Source organism: Protobothrops mucrosquamatus, unplaced genomic scaffold (genome assembly GCF_001527695.2).
Source record: "Protobothrops mucrosquamatus isolate PMUCROS unplaced genomic scaffold, P.Mucros_1.0 scaffold101, whole genome shotgun sequence".
Classification (NCBI taxonomy): domain Eukaryota; kingdom Metazoa; phylum Chordata; class Lepidosauria; order Squamata; family Viperidae; genus Protobothrops; species Protobothrops mucrosquamatus.
Genome location: NW_015386474.1, coordinates 819,632 through 839,000, shown reverse-complemented (window position 1 = coordinate 839,000; position 19,369 = coordinate 819,632). Strand labels below are relative to the sequence as shown.

At 39.1% G+C, this 19,369-nt stretch overlaps 1 protein-coding gene across 1 annotated transcript; it reads right to left on the bottom strand.

Annotated features, from left to right (window-relative positions):
- Positions 1-1,449: 1,449 nt before the first annotated feature.
- Positions 1,450-16,528, bottom strand: NGB (neuroglobin). The gene is made up of 4 exons (XM_015812610.2): positions 16,425-16,528; positions 5,771-5,882; positions 2,914-3,033; positions 1,450-1,610 (listed from the first exon to the last, which is right to left on the bottom strand). Exons 1-4 carry the CDS (start codon positions 16,526-16,528, stop codon positions 1,464-1,466), a joined length of 483 nt encoding a protein of 160 aa, XP_015668096.1. The 3' UTR covers positions 1,450-1,463.
- Between the last annotated feature and the right edge of the window lie 2,841 nt (positions 16,529-19,369).

Genomic DNA, 19,369 nt, shown 5'->3' with positions numbered 1-19,369 from the left:
ATTAAAACTCAGAAAGGTAAGTTGTCTTATCAGGTACTCATACTTGAGTGTGTGCCATCAAGTCACTGTCAACTCTTAACACCACATAGATTGATTTTCTCCATGATGATCTGTCCCTATCTCGATTCTTCAGGTCTTCCATTGCTACTGTAACTGAATCCATTCACCTTGTTGTTGATCATTCTTGCCTTCTCTTCCCTTCTATGGGCACCCATAGACTTGTAAAACAGTGCCTTGAGAAGAAGAGAAGATATGAGAACCTAGCAATTGACAAAAAATGATGTTATGGGGTGGATCTCTTCAGCTAGAAATCAGGACAAAGTCTAAACATTTTCCTAAGCTTTTCCGTCCATCAGTTGTAATTCCACTTCAAGATTTTATTTTTGCACAGAAGAAACTGGCAGATACTGCATACTTACTGGTTTTTAAATTGTAACTTGAGACTAAGCATTTGAAAAGCCCAACTTTTTTCCAGTGTCCAATGTATAGTGTATAGAAGAATTAACCCACTTTTTGGAGAAAAAAACCTGTACTGCTTATATAATCCCAAAGAAATGCCCACAATTTACAGAAAGAATACCAAGCTTTCCTTACCAAAAAACAAACAAACACACACACACAAAAATTGGCTAGTCCAATCATCTTTGTATGCTAAAAAAAATCTTTGCAGTTGATTTTTATAAACAGAGAGAATAGAGCTTTTGAAAATCATGCATTCAGCTCAGAGATTTAAAAAGTTCTTTAAAATCCTTTTCTTTTTATTAAAAATAACAATGTATTTTGGTTTTTATAGCTAACCTTTTATCAACGCTATACTGAGCACTAACTGTACAATATTGCATCTCTGTCCACTTACTGTTACTATAACATTGTATACTTTTTTCTCTTTTCTATTTGTCCATTCTTTTGTTTAAAAAATGATTAATTAAAAAAAAGAGCTTAAAGGCAAGAAAGCCACTGCAGTCAACATATAACCGCAACTCCAGGTTTCTTCACTTTTGTCACTTGCAAACAGACTAGGGGTATACAAAATTTCATTTTGAATCAGTTCATCTTCACAAAACTCCCCAATTTGAATGTTAGTCTGTTGTTTTTTTTAATGCAAAACTGGCAGTTTTGAGAATTCTGAAAATATTTTAAGGTCAAAAGACCTGTTTAGAGCTCAGATCAGTTCCAAATTACTCAAAGTAGCCTATTTTACACTTGTGGGGAGGAGCTTCACAGAATTGGGTACTTAAAACAGTTTGGACTGAAATGTTTTACATGCCACCACACATGGACCTGCTATGTTGAATTCTAGAGCACACTGTCACACAGAGACAGGGAATGCAAAAATAAGCAAGAGACAGAAAGAAAGCTGTCTGCTCTGAAATACACATCAAGCTGGAAAAGTGAACATGCTCTTTCATCAGAGCTGTTTCTGACACAGACCAGCAAAGCGCTCCAAACATCTCGATCAGACATTATTCCGCCTTTCTGCGAACATCCCAGCCACAGCTCATGGCTTTCACCACAGTGCTATAGAGCTTTGTCCAGGCTTCACGCACATTCAGCTTGAAGGCAGGACCATGGCATTTCTCCAGCATATAGAGCAAGGAGTCCCCTACAGCCTGCAAATCACAAGGAAGATTACAGAGTTAGCAGACATCTCAAGACAAGTATAATTTATTAATATTGGAAAGAGATGATGGTCTACCACAAGAACACTGTACTTAGAAAGGAATGTCACATTCCCTCCACCTGCTACTAATTTGATTTTTTGTTGTTGTTGCTATCCATCACTGAAAAAGTAATGCCCAGTCTCTAAATATAAAAGACAATTTCGTTAACTATATTCATACAAATAAACTGTTTTTTGTTGCCAACTGCATCCATGATTGTATTTTGAAAGGGGGGAACTGCATTACGATGGTTACTCCACTGCCCTGTACAACTTGAAAGCTTTTAGCATCTAAACAGAGATTTATTTACTAAACTGCAACTACAAACATAAGAATCATTGAAAAGCAAATCCACTCTTTATCTCCAAATATGACATCAAAGACACATCCTCAGATTTTATCCATTAGCTATAACTTATGAATAGAAAATCCCACCTATACCCCATTTATGTATTGTTTCTTTTCTTAGCTAGTTTTTTGTTAATTTTTAATCTTTTAATTTTTAATGTTTTTAATATTTTAATGTTCTAATTGTTGTATATTGCTGTTGTATAAGCCACTCATTGGCAGCAGGAGGAAGAGGTGGCAAAGGTCAGCTGAGGTTGACATGGGGTGGCAGAGGTAGATGACAGAATGCAGGATGGCCAGGATGGTGAGTAGGGGGAACTGAAGTGCATGTTGCAGTTGTAAACGTGGATGGGCTGCCAAGAACCTGAAAGTTGACGACATAACTCCATGGATGCTGCAGCAGGCCGTAACTTTGAGGATTGGTTGTAACTACTATTTGTTCAATGCTGCCATAACTTCAAACATTGAATGCTCATTGAATGGTAACTGAGTGAGGAGTACCAGTACCTGTAATGCAGAATGGGACAATGAGTTGGCTACAGCCAACTTGCCATGGCCATGTTGCTACAGTCAACTTGCCACGGCCATCTCACTACAGCCAACTTGCCATGGCCATTTCGCCACGGCCAACTCACCATGGGACAACTTGCCATGGAAAATTCTACGCGGGTTAACTCAACACAATAAATGTTACCTGCCACTGTTTCTTCGACATTGTTTCCATTTTTGTCAATGGAAATAATGCCAAAGAAACAATAGTGGATAACATTTATTGCATTGAGTTATCCCGCGTGGAGTTGTCTTCAGAAAATTGTCCGGCAGCAAGTAGGCCATGTCAAGTTGTCCTGCAGCGAGTTTGCTGCGGCAAAAAGCAAGGCACAGCAAACCTGTTGTAAGTGCTTACCTCAAAGGACTCAATCTTGACACCAACTGCTTGATGTTTCCTGCCAAGATTAGCAAGGTAATCCTCCAGGCAATGCAAATTCTCCAAATGAGTTACAGCTGCATCAATTACCAGCATTACCTACCAAAGAGAAAAGATAATACAATAAAAAAGCAGAAATCTGGAATTCTATTTTGGATAACTCTGTCTTTTTCTGAAAGCCTTCTGCAAACATTACAAACAAAGGTTTCTGCTATTATTCACCATAGTGCAAGGACCACCACAACAGGAACAAAAGCATATTTGAAAGAAATCTGTATCTGCCTAATGATGTTTCCTTCTTCCTTCAATGATTTATTTATTATAGTATTTGTTGAATTTATATCCTGCCACCATTTCACAACTCTTAATGGGTTACACGTTATGTAAGAAAAAAAACCTAAAACATCCATGGCTTGAGTTAAAAAACAATATTCAAATCATGAATTTAATGACCAAAATACAGCAGAACACTAATTGATAGTCACTTCTCTGCCCGTTCTTCACAACAGCCAGGATAAGCAGCAGTCCAAACTACATGTGACAGAAAACAATCTAGACACCTATCCTTGCCCACCTCTTCAGGGTTCACAAACTAGGAGTTCCAGATAACATGCAAGATGGTGGCTTAGCCAAAAGATTATTACCAAGTCTACTGTATATGTAGAAAACGTTTTTATATTGGAATAATTAAAAATACATACAGATCACTAGGCTGTTAACAAAACATACAAATACCCCTATTTCCCTTTGTCTGTTCATGTTCAAACAACCACACTGGTGGTGTCTTAACAGAATAACAACAGAAAAACAGAGTTGGAAAGGATTTGGAGGTCTCTTCATCCGAAACCCTGCTCAATCAGGAAACCCTATAGCATTCCAGACTAATGTCCAGTCTCTTCTTATAAATCTACAGTGTTGGAGGACCCAAAACGTCTGAAGGAAAGCCATTCCACTGATTAATTGTTCTATCAGGAAATTTCTCCTTAGTTCTAGGTTGTTTCTCTCCTTGATTAGTTTCCATCCATTGCTTCTTGTCCTGCCTTCAGGTACTTTGAAGAATAGGTGGACCCCCCTCTTCTTTGTGGCAGCCCTTTAGAAATTGAAACACTGCTACCATGTCACCCCTAGTCCTTCTTTTCATTAAACTAGATATACCCAATTCCTGCCGCCATTCTTCATATGTTTAGCCTCCAGTTCCCTAATCATCTTTGTTGCTCTTCTCTGCATTCTTTCTAGAGCCTCAAAATCTTTTTATATAATGGCGACCAAAACTGGATTCAGTATTCCAAGTGTGGCCTTACCAAGATTATAAAGTGATATTAACACTTCACATGATCTTGATTCTATCCCTCTGTTAATGCAGGCTAGGACTGCACTGGCTTTTTTGGCAACTATAGCACACTGCTGGTTCATATTTAAGTTATCCACGCATATTATACAAGCAATTCTGACTCACTTGGCATGGATAGCCATAAGTTATCTCACAGAGAGAAGCTATCAAATTAATTAATTTTGGTTTTACCTTCTTGCCATTCTTCTTGAGTGTTTTTTCTTTCTCAGAAGAAAAAGTAAACAAAAAAGAGAAGCATTTTTCCTATGTATTCATAAGAAAATACCTTGATTAGAGCACCTTGTAGGCAGTTTCAAAAAGAAAAGGCCAAAATGGTTGCAGTGGTAATAGTTCCTTTCAGGACCATATTTTCTAAGTAGAATCTGTCCACCTATGCAGTTGAGCGAAGAGGAAAGGCTCCAGGTGCTTAACTCTCTGAGAAATGGGAAGGAAAGACGCGAACACATGGAGACTGATCTTCCATCATGGTATCCTTCTGGCTCAAGGGAATGGGAGTAGGAGGCACTGCATAACGGCAATTATCCTCCTTTCTTTGAGGCCAATTCCAGTTGGTGTTGGAGAGAGAAAAAATTGAGCCTGAGGCTGCTCTTTATGGGTTGCCTTTGGACTGCACCTTCATGCTACTCCTCTTTAACATCTATATAAAGCCACTAGGCAAGGTCATCTGTCATCATAAGATATATATCATAAAGTACATCATCAGTATGCTTGTGATACCAGTTATACATCTCCACCCTAAACCAATCAAGTAATGCCTCCATGTTACATGACTGCTCCAGAAATTGTCCTAACTCTCATCAGACTTTCAGATGCAACTCATCTATAAAGCTATGCATGGCATAGGGCCAAGTTACTGCCTTTTTCTAGCAGGGTGGGCATCCTCTGGTCCCTTCCAAATCAATGTTATCTTGTTTAACCCAGGAGTCGCATATTCTGTCTGACAGACCTGTCTTGTGGAACAGCATCTCCTGAACATCTGGGTGGCCCTAATTCTGTTAGACTTTCATAATACTCTGAAGATATGATTGTTGCCCCAGACTTAGGAAGTTAGGCAAGCTCTGCTGTAGATGTGATTTTATGAATGGGATACTGTATATTGTTTATCTTGCACATCACAGGCCATGCCTTTTGGGTGTAATGCTGTAATATGGGCAGCCATATAAATTATTGAAATAAATAACTTCAATAAGTTTTTATAGTTAACAATGGATTAGATGAAATATCTTCATAAAGCCACCATGGGCATGATAAAAAGTTTTACATTGAAATATTTATTTATCACATGTTTAAAATCTCCATATTTTTTCAAGAAAATGAGAAGCTAAATAGTTGACAAGAATACACGGGTTTTACAGTTTGGAGTTACAAATTTATGCTGATCCACTATAAATAACCATTACATTTATCTGATCCACCTTTATACTAGCTGTATACCTGCTAACATAAACTTTACCAGTTGGGGTAATTTATTTTATAAAGCCTCACCTTTCTAATGTGCTCCAGGAACTCAGGTGATGAGAGGCATTCTTGAGGAGTGGAGAACTTCTTGCAATTGTACTTGAAAAGGGGCAGCAGATCTGGATCCAAATCAAAAAGCCTGAAATATAAAGGACATCCACCCGTTAATTATTTGGTTTCCATGCAAATAAGATGTTAAGACTGCAGTATCAGCTCAACAATTGCTCTCTTCCATCTCATGGGCTATCCATGGACTTCTTCTGGGAAATAAATTCATTCACACAAAAGACAAGAAAACCAGAAATTCAACCTCAAAAGGAAATAAGAACAGGGTCCTGTGGCTCATCTCTCTTCATGCCCCACTAGCTTCCTCTTCAACTTTCAGTATAATCTGTGACTTCGCAATGGTCTTCATTCCCTGAAAGTATGTCAAGCTGGGCTGGATTTTTGGGCAATACATTTCTTTTATGCTAAGGTAGAATGACTTTACTTTACTTTCTCCTTCCTCAAGTCAACAGACTTGAAGAAGACAGTGCACCAATTGCATTCTTCCCTACCCTCGTCCTGCCTCCTGTCTGCTATTTATTTATTTAGCAATATTTATATAGTTGCCCATCTCACACATAAGTGAATCTACAACAAAGTTTAAAACAATATATGCAAACAATATACAGTATTTAGAAAATAGATAAGGCAATGAATTCCTAATGTAGAACACCTCCCTTATTATCTGTTCAAGACTTGCCTGAGCATATCAGGAAAAAGATGTTAAATATAAATATATATTTCATACAGAAAGATTATATCATATCATCAAATGATAAAGATCTACAGTAGAGGCAAAAATCCCCAGAAATTATAACATTTAGCAAAAATACTGGAAGATAGCTAACACTAAGTCTCCTTCCACACAAAAATGTTCAAACATAATTTTGTTCCCTGAATTTATTTCACTGAAAGCCACTGTAAACTTCCTTTCTTAAAAGATTCTTATTATCACAAGTTATTAATATCATTCATGCTTTACCTAGCTATGGTTCATTTTGTCAGAGAGCTGTATTTAATTCTCTCTCTCCCCCAAATGGAAATGGATTCTTCCATTGTAGGGTTAGAAGGGAATCTCAGAGGTCTTCTAGTCCAATGCTCTGCTCAAGGCAAAAGTCTTATACCATTCCAGCCAAATGGTTGTCCAGCCTATTTTCGAAAACCCCAGTGATGGAGCATCCACAACCCAGGAGGCAAGCTATACCATTGATTAATTATTCTCACTGTCAGAACATTTCTTCTTATTTCTCTCTTTGACGAGATCCCTTTACTTTTTGCCCTGCCTTTTGGTGCTCTAAAGAATAAGTCAGTCGCTTCTTCTTTATAACAGCCCCTCAAGCACTGGAAGCCAGTTATCATGTTCCCCCTGAAGCTTCTCTTCAATAGGCTAGGCATACATAGGTCCCTCAACCGTTCATTAAATGAATGACCCTTTATCATCTTTGTTGCTTTTCTCTGCACACTTTCCAGGGTCTCAACATCTTTTCTATATTATGATGACCATAACTGGATGTAGTATTTCAAGTATGGTCTCACCAGCATGGTGTAAAACCACATTATCACTTCTCATTGTCTTGACACTATCCTTGTGTTGATGCAGTCTAGGACTGCATTGGAGTTTTGGCAGCTACAGCACACTGCTGGCTCATATTTAAGTGGTGGTCTACTAAGATACCTAGATAGATCCCTCTCACAATTACCACTGTTCAATGTTCAGTCAGGTACCGCCAATTTTATACCTATGCATTTGGTTTTTCCTGCCTAAGTGCAGGATCTTCATTTTCTCACCACTGAACTGCACCTTGTTGGGTAGGGCCCAGTGCTCAAGTCTGTCAAGATCCTTCTGGATCTTGAACATATCTTCCAAAGCATCAACTATTCTCCCAGTTTTGTGTCGTCTGCAAGTTTGATGAGTTCCCCTTCTATCCCCATTTATGAAGATGTCGAAGAGTACTGGGCCTAAGACAGAACTTTGAGGTATTTCACTGCATACCTCCCTCTGTTTAGATGTAGTTCCACTGACGACTACTCACTGAGTTCAGTTAGACAGTTTGTGAATCCATCTAGTGGTGGTACTGTCTATCTCATATTGATATGGGATCTGCTTTCTCCCTGTTTGCCTGTCACTTTCTTGCCATCCCTTCCCATTAGTGGGCCTATCTTTTCCTTGACTTTCTTCTTGTTCCTTACATACTGAAGGAAACTTTTCTTATTATTTTTGGCATTGGCAGCTAGTTTTGGTTCACTCTGGGCCTTGGCTTTCCTGACTCCCTTCTTGCAGATTTGGGCTGCTTCTTGGTATTTTACATTAGTTAAGTGTGCCTTCTTCCATTTTTTAGTATATTTCACTTTTTTGTCCCTCAATTTGTCAGAGAGCTCTTTATGCAACTATGCTGGTCTTGTATGATGTCTTTTGTTTTTCTTTCTCCATGGTATTGTTTTTGCTTGGGCCTTCATTATCTCATTTTTCAAGGTTTCCCAAATGTCTTAAACTATTTTTCCTTTTAGAATATCTATTCATGGAATCCTTCTAGTCTCTCTCTCTTAGCTTACTGAAGTCAGCTTTCTTAAAGTCTAAAGCACTAGTCTGACATTGTTCAGTTACCTGTGGTTGCATTATGGTGAATTCAAATATGTCATGGTCATGCTCCCCCCAAATCCCCATAACTTCTACTCCCTCAACCATTTAATCCCTCTGCACATCTCATCTGTACACTCCAAAGTCAATGTGGATGTTAAAAAAATACCCTGGAATAGGCCATGGAGATGATGCAAGTAGCTCCTATATTGGGGAGAGGAATATGAAGAAATATGCAAGAAGAAATCTATTAATGACATTGGATGAAACCCTGCATCCCTACTTCCAAAATGATCCTGAAATGCTCAATATCTGCAACAGTACCCAAAAGAGCAATTTAAGGATCATCTTCAAAATGTGTGGAGGATAATGTTTCCTTTTTCATTCTATGCAATAGCCACAGATTCTTATTAGCTTTTTATTGTCAGGTTGGATTTTACATATGCATGTCATTCACAGTGGCCTTTTAATCCTGTCTCCCTCTGTAGTTATTGAGCCTCTAAATAGATAAAATAACTAATCTCCCAAGAACATTCTTCCTGTTTACATAGCAGGCATCCCTCCTAGTTATTGAGGGTGCATAAGAAACTACAAGATCAGTGTACAATTATATACACATAGTCAAATATATTGGCACAAAGTCAAATAAACTGGCACAAAGAACTGTAACATCTTTGCTTCGTGCGCTGCACTGGATACCAGCTTACTTCTGGCTCCAATTCAAGATTTTGGTTATGGCTTTTAAAGCCCTACAAGGCATAGGCTGTATTACCTATGGAACTGTCTTTGTTCCATTACTTCAGCCCATGCCAATAATTTTTCTGTCAATCTTATTCCATTCATCTTAATTGGGGAGGGGGTCAGTGTTGACTCTTGGCGACTACCTGGAACAGTTCCTGCAGTTGTCTTGGCAAGATTTCAGAAGTGCCGTTGCCTCCTTTCTAGGGTTGAGAGAGAGGGAGTAGACCAAGGTCAACCATTTGGCTTTAAGCCTACGGAAAGACTAGAACATACAGTCTCCCAGTTTTAGCTTGGTGCCTTAACCACTATATGAAACTGGCTCTCATTGTCTCTTCAAGGTACTAATATGTTAAACTGGAAATCACTAATGGGAAAAAATGACAAGAAGGTGACAAGTAGCAGGATTTTAAAGCAGAACTGATTAACTCATTTTTTGCATCTGTCTTTACACAAAAGGAAAAAAAATAGTTCAGCCTATCAAAAATACCATAAAATGCAAATTAGGAATGCAAGTCAAAATAGGCAAGAAAATATCCCAAAGGTGCTTTTCCAAAAGGCAACTGGACTTCTTGGTTTTTTCTTTGAGTATGTATCACTTCTTATCCAAGAAGTTCTGACTGAATGGTGGGGAATGGAAATATTTATATTCTTTACAGTCAACTCGTCATTAGCACTCTGCTCTGAGGGTCAGTGTTAGCTCTCTGAGAGTCATTGAGGCCACTTGGGGTTTATCTGTATCCTCAGAGTCACCTGGATCAGAGTGCAAATGGATGTGGAACTTTTCTTGGAACTGCTGAAAGATTGTGTTGTAGACAAGAGAGAGGGTTCTTCAATTGAGAGAGGGTTCTTCAGTTTTAATATAGATGGCCTCTTTGATCTATGTTGTGGCCTTCAGAAGTGGCCTTTGGAACTTGTGGGTGCCCTATGTTTGGAGGTTTTTAAGATGAGATTGGACAACCACTTGTCTGAAATAGTATAGAGTCTTCTGCTTGAGCAAGGGATTGGACTAGAAGGCTTCCAAGGTCTCTTCCAACTCTGTTATTCTGTTAAATCAGGTGGTCAACTTGTAATTCACAGTCCTCTTCTGTGGCCTTATTGGACTCACGCAGTGGGTGGGAACAATTTTTCCAGAGGATTTTGGTAATTTAAAGGTGTTTTAAATTTTAAAGCTCCCACTTTACGCTTTAAAAATTACTCACATCCCAAATTGGTCTGATCTTTCCTGGTCTGCGTTTTTTTTTAAGAGGCTTAAAGCATTCAGCTGACCCCTTAATATCTTTGATATCCCCAAAACTGAAAATTTGAGCCCAGGCCCACAGATCACACCATGGTGTTTACAAACCATAAGCTCGGCCACAAAAAAAGTTTCTTCCTGTGCTCTAGATCATATTATAATCTTACTTTCAGTATTTCGATATCTATTATCACTCATTATGGAAGCTGGAATTGTCATTCAGCTGCATCTAGAAGGCCTGAAGACTCCCAAGATCCTTTTTTGAGCATTCAGTGTCAGTTCAGGTTAGTTTGATGTAGAAATGAAATTTAGATCTTAGGAGTTAACATGTATCTCTTTATACTTATTTACCCTTAACTTGATTTATGTTTTGAGACATATTTATCCCTCTTGATGCAATGCCCTTAGTCCATTCCACAATCCCTTTTTGTTTTTACCACACTGAAAGATGAGTTAACATATTTATTAAAGGACAATAGATTAAATCAAAGTCAATAAACCACTTCTGCTCATTTAAAATCGTCGTACTGAATGTTGAAATCAACCTCAACTGTTTTAAATTTCCAAAGGTCACATCCCACTTGCTTCTTCCTGTTTTCTACTTCTTAGCCTTCAGGTTACAAAATGTGACAGGGGTTGTTCAGCTGCTCTCTTGTATGCACCATTTCCTCTGCTGGAGAACTGATTCTGGAATTAATTGTGCTTGCCCCCAAGGGTCAGGCCTGGCATCAGTTCGGGTGATTGACATGTCACAAACAATTAGAAACATCTCCAATATGTTTTGCAGCACTATGCAAATGTGGAGGGGCTTGGGACTGCTCCCTTAAATTATCGAAGCCACATTTGGTAGGAAGAAAAATCCAAACTGCAAAGTAGAGGCTATAGAAACATATTCCATGCATCTTTCTCTTGCTGGCTGTTGATGTTGAATTTCATCGTCTATAAAGTTGGTTTTTATGGTGCTTACTCAAAAGCATATGTTGTTATCATTTAAAACATAAAATATTGTTTAACATTCTCTGTTCTCTGCCCCAAATGCCTTAACACCTAAGCTTTCTATGAGTTAGTTGTAATATTTAGTACTACAAAAGAGATATTCTGAATATGATCAAGAGCATTTTGATATTTTATATGCTCCATGAAAACTCTGGGAATTTTTTTAAAAAGTTCCTCTTCTAAAGCCTAACTTAAACTAAATCCTGGAGCATCTGAGAGAAATAAAATGGCTTTTCTATATGACCCAATCAATTTATATTAATCCTGGATTTCTGTATCCTTATTATTATAAAATGTTTTTGTCTTTCAATTCTTTTCCATAAATTATAGAAAAGGACATATACTTTTATCAATATTTAAGACAACAGAAGTTTCTAGCAAAAATCAGAAACTGAAAAAGTTGTGTTGAAAGAAACTCTTCATCATGGTTCAGTCCAAGCTGGGAATAAACAACATGGAGACTGCCTTAGAAAGAAGGTTGTAGTTTATTGAAGAGGGGAGCCAGACAGAAAGATGGCTCTGGGAAAAGCTGACCACATGTAGCAGGGAGTAGTGGGTTTTTATACCTTCTAGGGCTCTTGAGGTTGTTTCCTGTTCCTGCCTAAGGCTTTGTATTTCCTGTGTCATGTACTTTGAGCTGAGTCTGAGTGTGCTCCTTTGGCATTGGTGGGTTAATCCTATTATGTTTTAGAGCTTGGGTGGGGTATGTAGATTTTAAAGGTCTTTGTCTTCCTAATCTCTTCAGCTTCTAGCTGGAAGGCTTCAACCTTCCTGAATGGATTATTACATCTGCATTTCTAAAAGCTGGCTTCTGCTTTTGGGGGAGAAGTTTCTGCCTTTAAAAATATCTTCTCCATTATTCCTTTGGGGAAATATATTCTGCCTTTTTAATATTCCCCAAAATATTTACTTCTCTAGATTCTTCCCACAGTCACTTAATTTTATATATTGTAATTGCCTGCTAGAAAAATGCTTTCATCAAAAAATAATGAAACCCATGTGTAACTGTGCTATATATTCTGATATCCATGGTTATTGCCCATGGTTTCCAAGATGTGTGGGCTGATTATATACATTTGATGCACATTTGAAACATTAAGTGGAAAAATATATTTCCATTATCCCAGATGTATGGACAATTAAAAATGTTGGCTAGGAAGCAGACAAAATTCACCCTTTAAAGAATTTCCTTACAGTGCTGATGAACAAAACCAAATTCTAACCATTCAGATGGTAGAAATGTGAAACATAACAAATCATGATAGAGAAGAAAAACGTGCTACAATCTGCTAAGCTGCTTTAGGGATCAAGATGCCAGGAGTTAATAGAAATTGGTTTAATGTATTTATTTTCCAGATTGAGGTTTTTTTGTAAGGAGTTTTTTAAATTAGAAAATAACTACCTTGGAATGCAAATATTGGTTTTCAATCTCCAAGATATATAATTTCATAATCACTGCATTGCATTGTCACCTTTAATGATATTTGCAAATTAAAGATTTAAGAACTATAAGATCAACTATATAATGTACTCTCTATAGAGTGTGTATCAAGGCAACTCCAATTCTGCCCTTTAAAGGAAACTTTTTAACAGCTTTATGATGTTCAGGTGTGAAAGAATTCACTTGTACTTTTCATAGCTGTCTCCATCAGCTCTTACAGCACTAGTAATTGGAGTAGCTTAATTATTTGGAATATTTCAAGCTTTACAATATATTCTCAGTGTAGTTTAAATTGATCACATTTTTAAATAATTTATCATTTTAAATAATTTCCATCAGCTTTTATATCACTAATAAGTAGCTAGTTTCATTCTTTTAGATACTTCATAATTCATCTATATATTCTCAGTACAATTTACAGGAAATGTGCACACATTTTGCCCATTTTTAGATTAGAAGAAATCAAATTCTGGTTTGGGTAATGCACACACATACAGAAACACAATATTGAAGCAACACCCCCCCCCACACACACACACACCATGCCTTGGGAATAATTGATTCCTTTTTATATAGATCGCCTTTTGATGCAGTTCTTTTGGTTAGTTCCTGATATATTTTACTGTGTTTTTTTTTTAAAAAGTAACAGCAATAATAATTAAATGTGAAAACAAAGAAAACAAAAGGATTTAAAAACAGGTCACACAAAAGCAAAAAAAGCATATCATTTAAAGATCCTAATATTGAGCTATGACACAAAACATGAAAACATTTCCATCCAATATTTTGATCTAAAAAGGCACTTGATTTTCTCTGAGAGGTTAATTTATTATAATCACTTCCTTGATATAACAAAAAATATAAACAAAAAATTAATTAAAAGTTTCTTTAAGACTCTTTGCTGTTTTTATCCTATGCTAGGTTTTAAGGACCAGTTAGCTAAATAAATACATATTTTATTTTTCCAATGTTTCCACAGTAGATTAGAAAATTCATAATAAATATATAAATAAATAAAATAACAAAACTGAACTAATGTCTCATACTATTTATATGTCCTAAGGAAAATTGACAATAAAAGTTCACTACAGTGAATTATGCTAGGAGTGATAGTTATTTAAAATCAAGCTGGACATTGCCAGTTCTTCTGTAGAACCTACTCAGCCAAAACAGATTTCCTATCAAAAATTAAGTATCTAACCCTATAAATTGTAGAATTTTAAATCCTTGCTTCACATATATTTTTCTTATAATAATGAGATTCAGTGAATACTTCCAAGATTCCTAATACTATCAAAATATGTTGTACTGCTGTTTGCACAATCACCATTAGATTCCCCCCCCAGGATTCAAAAACACGGAAGGGCTTAAATAGTTGATAACAATTCTATACATGACAATCATGTGACTGCCATCTAAAAACGTATATTGCAAATCTTTGGATTTGAATGCATTTCTATGAGCAAGGCCAGGAAATTGCTTTCAGAACTGGTTTCCAAAGTCCAGAAGCATCCTATTTCTTGTGATTAAGTTGGTTATTTTGACTATAGATACCGTAGTTATCTGTTCTGGCAACAGTGCCCCTCCCAGCATTGCAAAATGCAATAAGAATTTCAGGAAGAAGATTGATTTACAAAAAGACTTCCTGGCTTGTTTATTAGTATGTTGCATTTTATATGCTAATTTTTTTTAAAAAAATATCCTTAGGATTTGACATTGTGCAATGCCTCATGAATGTATCAAATTTCTCAAATTTAGTCCCCAGTGCAAATGTTCCCACAGTTACAGAGCTGCTTCTTCACCTTCACATGGATTTCACATTTCAGCAGTTCTTTCTCTTCTGCCTGCTTATTAAAGGCATGTTTTGGACATGATAACCCTGTAGTGGGTGTGAGTTTCACATTTTTCAGTGGTAGGGAATGTTGTATTCTGAAGCTTCTATTCTTTTTAGGGAACGTTCCAGGGATCTCTATGCCACTAATGATCCATTTAATAATCAATAGAGAAACTTTGCAATCTTTTGTACACACACACATACAGGTGCCCATGGGTTTTCATAAACAAAACCCATGGTTTTTTTTTTAAAAAAACAACTTTATATTGGTCCACAAAAAAGAAAATCTAAAACTGATATTTTCACTTGTTAATTTATTTCCTGCCTTTCCTCTAGGAGCAAGAGTGGTACAACTATCACTCCATTTTTTATTATTCCACAACAACAACAATCCTGTGAGGTAGGCTGGATAGCGACTGGCTTAAAGTCACAGAATTAGCTTCCATGGCAGAGGGTAAATTTACCCCTGAATCTTCTTGTTAGAGACGAACCCCTTTTCCAAATATCTGGGTTCCATTACTTTTTAGGTCTCTGGTAAGGCTATTACTCAAGGAAAAAGGAGGGATTAAAATGGTATTAGTTATTGCACTTAATCGGTCCCAAAACAAAAGTATTATTCTTTACAAAAGATGCAAGGATTATAGTATTAGAATCTCTTCAATCAACATAGCAAAATAAAAGAAATACTCTGCTGGATGAGCCCGAAGGCCCATCTAGGGAAGGGTCCGTGGTGCTCTCTGAGCTTGCTTGTTTTCTTGCAGACATTTCATTACCCAAACTAGGTAACATCATCAGTGATAGCACCAAGGACCCCTCGTGTCAACCCTGAGCTACAAATATTCAATATACAGAATATACAAATGTTCCCCTTTATTATTTTTAAACCTGTCCAAATTGGTGACTCCCTACATCTTGTGTTTGTACGTGCCTCAGTTTAAGAACACAGCACGGAAATGGAATCTCTTCTGTCCTAAAGCTTTAAAGTTGTTTAAACCAGCTACCTTCTTTCTCTTACCCCATACTCTTGAAGATTCGCTGTCATTTATATGAATTTAACCAGGCAGAGTTCTCCACTGTGCATCCTGCTCTAAAATCAAACGGTGGAGCAAACGCACAAATGCATGGAAGATGTGAACACAGTTTCTGTTTTTTCCAGACTTTTTTTGTTTTGCTAGCTTCCCACATAGAGCAATAGAGAGTTTTTCGAATGAGGACATTAGGCATTCAAGAATCGAAATGGGGAAAGCAGAAAAGGGAGCCTGTTCCCAGCTAGCTTAAGAGATGAGAAGAGCAGCCTGGTGTCTAACCTTTGTCCAGCAATCAAAGCCCCCCCACCCCCCATGTGGTGCTCCAAAACAGCCTTTATTCAGAACACCACCTTTCGATTCTCATCCTCTCCAGCCCACCTATGCAGCACAGCCATTTATTAGAGCAAGCGATGATGATGATGGGAGCTGTAATCCAGCACATCTGGAGGGCACCGAACAGGGAACAGACGCCTTGGGAAGGCATTAAGAGGCGAAGGAGGGAGGGGTTACATTAGAGAAGGGAAATGGGAAGGGTAGGCTAAGCAAGGCACAAGTAGGATTAATCCCAAAGCAGAGGCTGGGCAATCCACGAGGGTACGTTTCTGGCGGAGGGAGCTTTGAAATTAAGTTTGCTGAGGATGATGCATTACTTCCGATGTTTAAAAATGCCCAGTCTCAAACCTGACGCTTCTCTCCCGGCGACCACGGATCCCTCCCCTCTCGCTCGGGGGCGTTCAAGAGCATTCGCGTGCGCTCTCCGGCCTGGCGACCTATCTTGCCCTACCTGGTGAACAGGACGGTGCCGTGCTCCAGGGGGCTGGTGCCCACTTTCTGCCAGCTCTCCCGGATCAGCTTCTGATCCGCGCTGGAAAGTCCGTCGCGCTCCATTTTCTCCGAGAGCGAACTGCCAAGGGGAGCGGCGCCGTTTCGGGAGAAAGAGCTTCGCTGGCTGCCAGAGGCTCGGGGCTGCGCTCGGAGTAACAGGTGGTCCGGATCCGGATTCCCCGAGCAAAATCCACTTGCTGGGCTCGACGGAAGAGCGGAGCTTTTGGAAGCCGCTTTCTCGGCCGGAGCTCGCATTCACATCTCTGGAACGGCTTCGCGCTTTTTTCTTTTTTCTTTCTTTTTTTTTTTAGGGCGCCACTCCGTTGGGAGGAGAACAGTCGCCCACCCTGCCCAGAGCAGGAGCCCGAGCGCTCCGGGGAAACGCCATGTTGCTTCTCGGAGCCACAAAGAGGAGAGGATCCCAGATCCCGCGCCTCCTCGCCCGGCTCTTCCTGATTTGCGATCGGGAACGCGGCCCTGCCCTGCCCCCGTTTCGCCCGAACGGGCACAAGGACGCGAGCGCCTCTCCCCGACGGCAGCACCTTCCCAGCCTCCAGTGGTAGTAACAACCTTGCCACGGGCGCTCTTAAAGGCACAGCGCCGTCTTTCAGTCCCCGTCGAAAACAAGAGCCCCGGAAGAGATACCCAATCTGTGGGGGGTCTCTCTCTGCCCCGGCTTAGGGGACTTCGCTTGACCGCTTTTACTTCGAAGGAAAAGCCATGAATCGGGCTAAGGAGAGGCAGCCAGACAGAAGTTGCAGCTGGCCATCTCTTATCTCATCCCCTGCTGGAGTTGAGAAAGAAAAAAGGGGGGATTTGCTACCATCTCATCCTGAAGTCACCTCTTTCTTTACTCCAAGGCAGGCCAAGAGAAGGCAGGAGCTGAGTCAATGACCCCCACTTGCTTTCCTTTCTTGGCCCCAGGGCAGAGGGGGGACCCTAACCTGCTTTGCTGTTTGTGCCTACTCACAGGCTTTCTCTGGGAGGGCACTAAAGGAGCAGCCCCTGAATTTTCTCATTCACCTGTGCTTTCCTCACAGCCCCCAAAGGAAGAGAGAGGGGAGGGCAAGTAAAGAGGTAGCACCTTTCTTCCTGGGTCCACTTGTCAGAGCTAATGAGGATAAGGGAGCAGGCCCCATTCTCCTTCCTTCTGTCTCTACCCAGGTGCCCTTTGCTGAACTGACAGAAAGGGGAGCCTGCAAGAGCACTCTACAGTTAGTGGCCAGCCAGAGGTGGGGGGCAAGCATCACCTGGCCCTGTCTTTGCAACAGCAGGAAGGTTGAGTGTATTCAAAGGGATTTGCTGCCTTCCTTCCTGTAAGGTGGGACAAAAGTAGAGGCTCCTTCATTTAGCATAATTGTCATCACTGCCTTGCCCTCATTGAGAAATGAACAGGTGAACAGTGAGCAAATGAGTTGCCCGCTCTTTATACTGTCCAAGGATGAGCTGGCTGTTCATGTGTGTGTGTTACATCTCTGTGAGAATGAGAGGAAGACACTAGATCTGAATGAAGGTGGTTTGATGAGATCTTCAAACAGAAAGAGAAGTAATCATCTCATGGCTTGACTACTGCAAGGTGCTGTATCTGGACTGCCCTTGAAGGCTATCCAAATGCTTCAATTGGCATAAGCAGTGATGGGCATGCCTCAGAATATCCGTGTAACACTTCTACTACACAAGCTGCACTGGTTGACATTTTGTTTCTGGGTGCAATTTAAGGTACTGGCTGTTCCCCGTAAAGTTACTTGAGGGACTTTTGTCTCCCACAGTATTTGCCTGACTAATTTGATACTGCAGAGTTATGTGCTCTATGTTCCCTTGATTAAACAATTACATCTCTCTGGCTCCAGCAATGCCCGCCACCTGGAATGAAATTCCTCCCCAAATTCAAATGACCCCCACCCCTCTGGTGTTTGAAAGAGTCCCAAAGACCTGGCCCCTTGCCCAGCCTTTTTCTGAGAGTGGAGCCCCTTTAGATTGCTTTCTTTGTTTCATTTTTGTTTTGTCATTTTGCCATCTTTCATCTTTTTATTTTGTGTTGCTTTTTTGTTTTAACAATTGAACAATTTATAAACAGCCTAGAATCACCGGGATTCAGGTGGCATATAAATATAATAAAACTATCAAAGGCACATGATGAAAGAGGGTGTGGACATGATCAGAGTAAGAATGATTTGCAAGAATAGAAGGCATGGAGAGAGATATTTTGAATTGTTGGTATAAATTGGATTTAATTATGTTTTCTTTTTCTATCTTATAGCTTTACATTTTGGGACTTACTATTTTTTTACTCCCTTTCCATAAAGAAAGGAATAATGCAATCAGCATTTATGTATGTATGTATGTATTTTTAATTAATTAAAGCTGATACAATAATATATAACATGGTGTTGTTACAAAAAGTTTCCTTTGAGCTAAATGTAAATCCCAGTGAATTTTCTTCCTGCAATTTTCTTGGCATCTGTACGTAAGAGGTTTACCATTGTCTTCCTCTGAGATGTTTTTTGACCTCCCAATCTAGCCTACATCCCTGATTCACCATGGAGGTCTTTTATACAGTACTAACAAGTATTAGTAGGTAAGTGGTAGATATGATTCATCTTAGCTTCTGAGCCTGGACAAAGAGAGTGAGGCCACTTACGTAAGCATCATTACAAAGCACTGAGTATATTATAACAACAGCAACAATGCTGTTGCAAATGATATGTCTCAATGATTGTGTAATTATTTCAGTACATGAACAGAGATCTGACATGGAACTCTAAGTTAGATCTATCATCACAACAATTGAGCATTGATCCTATTTAAATATGATTTCCAGTTCAAAATCTAGAAAATATGCAAACTTGCAATTATGTTTTTTTAATAAAATCATTCCAGATTCTGATTTTTTTAGGTCCGGAA

Coding starts and splice junctions, on each gene's coding strand:
- NGB (XM_015812610.2), bottom strand. CDS start 16,528: ATGGAGCGCGACGGACTTTCCAGCGCGGATCAGAAGCTGATCCGGGAG. Junction 5,883..16,424: donor GGCACCGTCCTGTTCACCAG/GTAGGGCAAGAT, acceptor TTTATATTTCAG/GCTTTTTGATTTGGATCCAG. Junction 1,611..2,913: donor TCAAGATTGAGTCCTTTGAG/GTAAGCACTTAC, acceptor TGTGATTTGCAG/GCTGTAGGGGACTCCTTGCT.